Raw genomic sequence first — 3,520 nt, 5'->3', positions numbered from 1 at the left:
GACGTAGATAGATGGGTCTTTCGCGACACATCTGATCCCGAAGACGAAAACTCTCTTGCCGCCCCTCTCTCCCCCTCAGGCTCTCTCGCACAGTTGCGACGGCTCCACTCGTGCCAGAAATACCATGGTCTGCGGTCCACAGGGACATGATAGCCTTCCAACGCACCCTGGTTTCAACCACGCCGTGGTGCCGGGCGGATATATCGGATGCCCCTTGGCAAGGCCTAGACGAGTCCACAATCCCATTCCACTCCACCGACAAACTGTGAAAGTGGCACCTCTCCCCACCACGGGATGGAGCTTCATTACCTAAGGTAAGGTAGCTCCATGCTTAAATGTCTCCCAAGGGTAGCTACCTTTGCTGACAGGCTGTGTCAGGCTTGCCCTGCGCGCTCAAGCCTGCAACCTGACTGACTTTCCTTTGGGTTAAGCATATACTATTCTTTGTACAACCCAGGTACGGACTACGGCACGGCTGATTTTAGAGAAACAAGTTCGTTGCTTCCTTGCGAGCAAGCCTGCGAATGTGGTTGCGCGGCGTGCGGCGTGCCAGTGTAATTCGCATTGAGTATTGACTAATTGCAGGTGGTGATTGATGCATTATCCACCAAACGATTGTCTCGATTCTGTCCTCGGTGTCGCTTCAATTGCCGGTTATGCTTCCTCCCCCCCCAAATCAACAGGGTCAAGGCCATAAGGCCAAATTCCATCACCTTGAGGTGCGTCTTCTTTACATTGATCTTGACACTGCTGGGTATTCGGATCCTCGGGCAGCGAGTGTTCATACGGGCCGGCTTCAGCTCGGCAAATGGGTAGCTCTCCGTTTTCTGCCCACACTTCGACTTTCGAGAGTACGCTGCTTTCTCCACCTCGTCTTCCGCCTGCCCAACCAGCTGGCACTGCGGCGATGTCCCTTTTGCAGTAGCCCGGCCACTTGGTCGGAGATGAAGGGTGTCTCCCCGCAGTCCGGCTGGGACCAATATAACCCACCATCACCTTCACGTCATTGAGTTTTCATCCCTACGTCTTCCCCGAAGACGGGGGCATTGGCAGGTGGGCCCTTGTGAGTAGCCTGTCTTTCTATTCCTTTTCTTCTTTTTCCTTTTCCCCTCGCACCCAACCGCCGTCCACATTTTCCACTTTTATACCCAAACTCTGAGGTCGGATCCCTTGCCCGGCGGCACCCGCTCTATGCTCTCCATGGTGCGGCCAAGGAGACGTTCCTAGATACACAAGGAAGAGCCCCCAAGCAATTGGTGGTTGCTGGCAAGCTGTACGAATAAAATCAGCCTGCGGGACATGAGGCCACGAATACAGACACTTGGGAGAGGTGTCAGCCATGGTCAATCAGCCAACGGGAAAGCCTTGGCTTGCTCGTGCGAAAAAAAACAAAAACCGGCTTCTTTTTTTTTCGGGGGAGTGTTGCTAACCCTGGAAGCCTCCCTTTGGTACGTGTTGTCGGGCCCCTTGTTGACTGAGGTCCTGGGGGTAAAATGTCGTGTCTTGTCGGGGGGCTTCCCTGCGGTAATCAGGACGATCCTCTGGTCCCTGAAGTTCTGGACCGTCCTCTCAACATGGTATTCAGCTGCAGCCACAAAGTCAAATCTCCGTGCTGCTGCCATCAAAGCGAACTGCCAGACCATGCTGATGTGCTGATGCAACAGAAGACGTCCATTTTGCCAGAGAAGGTGATGAGACAAGCCATAGTCGACACAAGATTACCAATGTAATGCCTGTCTTTTCCCCATCTGTTTAATGATTCCAAACATACGACGATGGAGGGGAGGGCATTGGTCCCCCTTTCCCCTCTTCTGCTCTTCTCCGATCCGGACGCTCCCCTCCTACCCTTGCGGTTGCGGATACAGATTCGGATACCAACAGGAAAATCCAGGGACCTCGCAGAGCTCACCGGGGCAGGGACTCTGGGGCCGCGCCCACTCTCCTCTACACAGTGCCGATACTGTGTAGTGGCTGGTGCTCCGTACAGTGTACACTATACAATGTAGAGAGGCTGCAACTTGCAGTCTGACTCCCCGCTCCAGCGACCTATACAAACCCTCATATCATACGGTAAGGTAGTCAGCGATACGTCATTGTGGCAGAGGGAATGCATTACCGGCCCCGCTCGTCTTTCGGCCGCGGACGAAATACCCTATGTGTACGGATAAGCAGAAGGTGCTGGGCCAACGGGGCCCACTGCCAACCGAAACGTGTGCCCATTATTCCAGGCACGCCGGCGCATTGTTAAGCCTATTGCAAGTTTGCAGCACCCCCCTCGCGCCATTGAGATCTGCGCCCATTGCGCCAATGAGCACGAGACAATGACAACTTTCTACGGACTTGGTAGAAGAATACGGGTCGGCCTCCCGCAAAGTGGACGACAATTGACATGCCAAAAGTGCGCAATTCGCGATATGTACGCATGCCAACCCGCAAGGCTCTCGTCAAGCATTTCAATGTTGCCTCAAACTCTATCGTCAACGTCGATCCGTTCCTGGCGCAATCACTGTCGCTCGCCCGTCGGAATCGACTCCGGGATCCTCGGGGTCCAGTACAGCAACCTAACCTTCGAAGGGGGAAAGCACAAACAAAAATGGAGGGCAGATTCGCGCAACAACAGGGGAAAGGGCGGAGAAATAGGCAGGCCCGAGCCTCGAGCCTCGAAGCCCGGCGTTTCATAGCGGGATACCCCGGAGAATCCCAGTCCAGTCGAAGTCTGGAAAGCCTCGTTACAGCAACGACAACACGCTCGGGCGTTCAAATTGCACAGCGGTCGCGTGATGGCACAGATGATGGGCGGGCTTCATCTCGTGTGTTATTGGCCCCAAAGAACCTTTCTTTCCTTACCGATGCATTTTGTCTGTTCTCAATTCATAGGAATCGTCGTCTCGCGCGCGGGTCGAGCCCTCGCGGTCGTCCTCCAATTGAAGCTTTCGCGAGACGGTCGGGGGTGGAAGGGGGGAAAAGGGGAGGGAGGGAAGAGCTGGGCCAAGAATGACGGTGGGCAAGCAAGGTCTCTACGGATAGGGTTTACGCAGAAGGCCATCACGGCCCTCTCCTGTCTGATTAGACTCTCGACCTGCCGACGATTTTCCCTCGTGTTCATCGTCTTCCGTCGTCTATCACTCCATCTTTCTGTGTGTGGTTCTCGAAAAGGGACGAGCGTTTCTGACGTTGCTCGCCCAACAACGCTGCCCAAGCACGGTACCTTGTAAGGCATGGATGATGATCGACGGCCCCCGAATCAAGGGTCGTGAGGGGATAGGTGTGAAGCGGGGGTACGCTTAGTAGACTAAGTTGGGTTCGATTCCTATCGGCGTCAACTGGTGTTTTGGCCGAACGGCATACTTTGGTGACGCCGATAGGAATCGAACCCAACTTAGTCTAGTTGACGCCGATAAACCCTACAATGCGTTGCTCTTAAAGCCTATGGGTTCGATCCCGGACGGTGGAGTACACCGGTTAAGTATGTACTCGGTACGCTTAGTACGTGAGGGCACGCTTGTATGGGGGTATCGTG

The 3,520-nt window shown here is 54.6% G+C and overlaps 1 protein-coding gene across 1 annotated transcript; it reads right to left on the bottom strand.

Moving 5' to 3' along the window:
- Nucleotides 1–1,142: 1,142 nt before the first annotated feature.
- Nucleotides 1,143–1,643, bottom strand: CORC01_03691 (uncharacterized protein; the record flags this gene model as incomplete). The annotated part of the gene is made up of 2 exons (XM_022615340.1): nucleotides 1,143–1,223; nucleotides 1,431–1,643. The coding sequence occupies 2 exons, from the start codon at nucleotides 1,641–1,643 to the stop codon at nucleotides 1,143–1,145; spliced, it is 294 nt and encodes a 97-aa protein (XP_022478266.1).
- Between the last annotated feature and the right edge of the window lie 1,877 nt (nucleotides 1,644–3,520).

The sequence above is a fragment of the Colletotrichum orchidophilum genome (assembly GCF_001831195.1).
Source record: "Colletotrichum orchidophilum strain IMI 309357 chromosome Unknown Scaffold_22.1, whole genome shotgun sequence".
Classification (NCBI taxonomy): Eukaryota; Fungi; Ascomycota; class Sordariomycetes; order Glomerellales; family Glomerellaceae; genus Colletotrichum; species Colletotrichum orchidophilum.
Note: the sequence above shows the minus strand (reverse complement) of the source record. Positions and strands in the feature narration are given on the sequence as shown.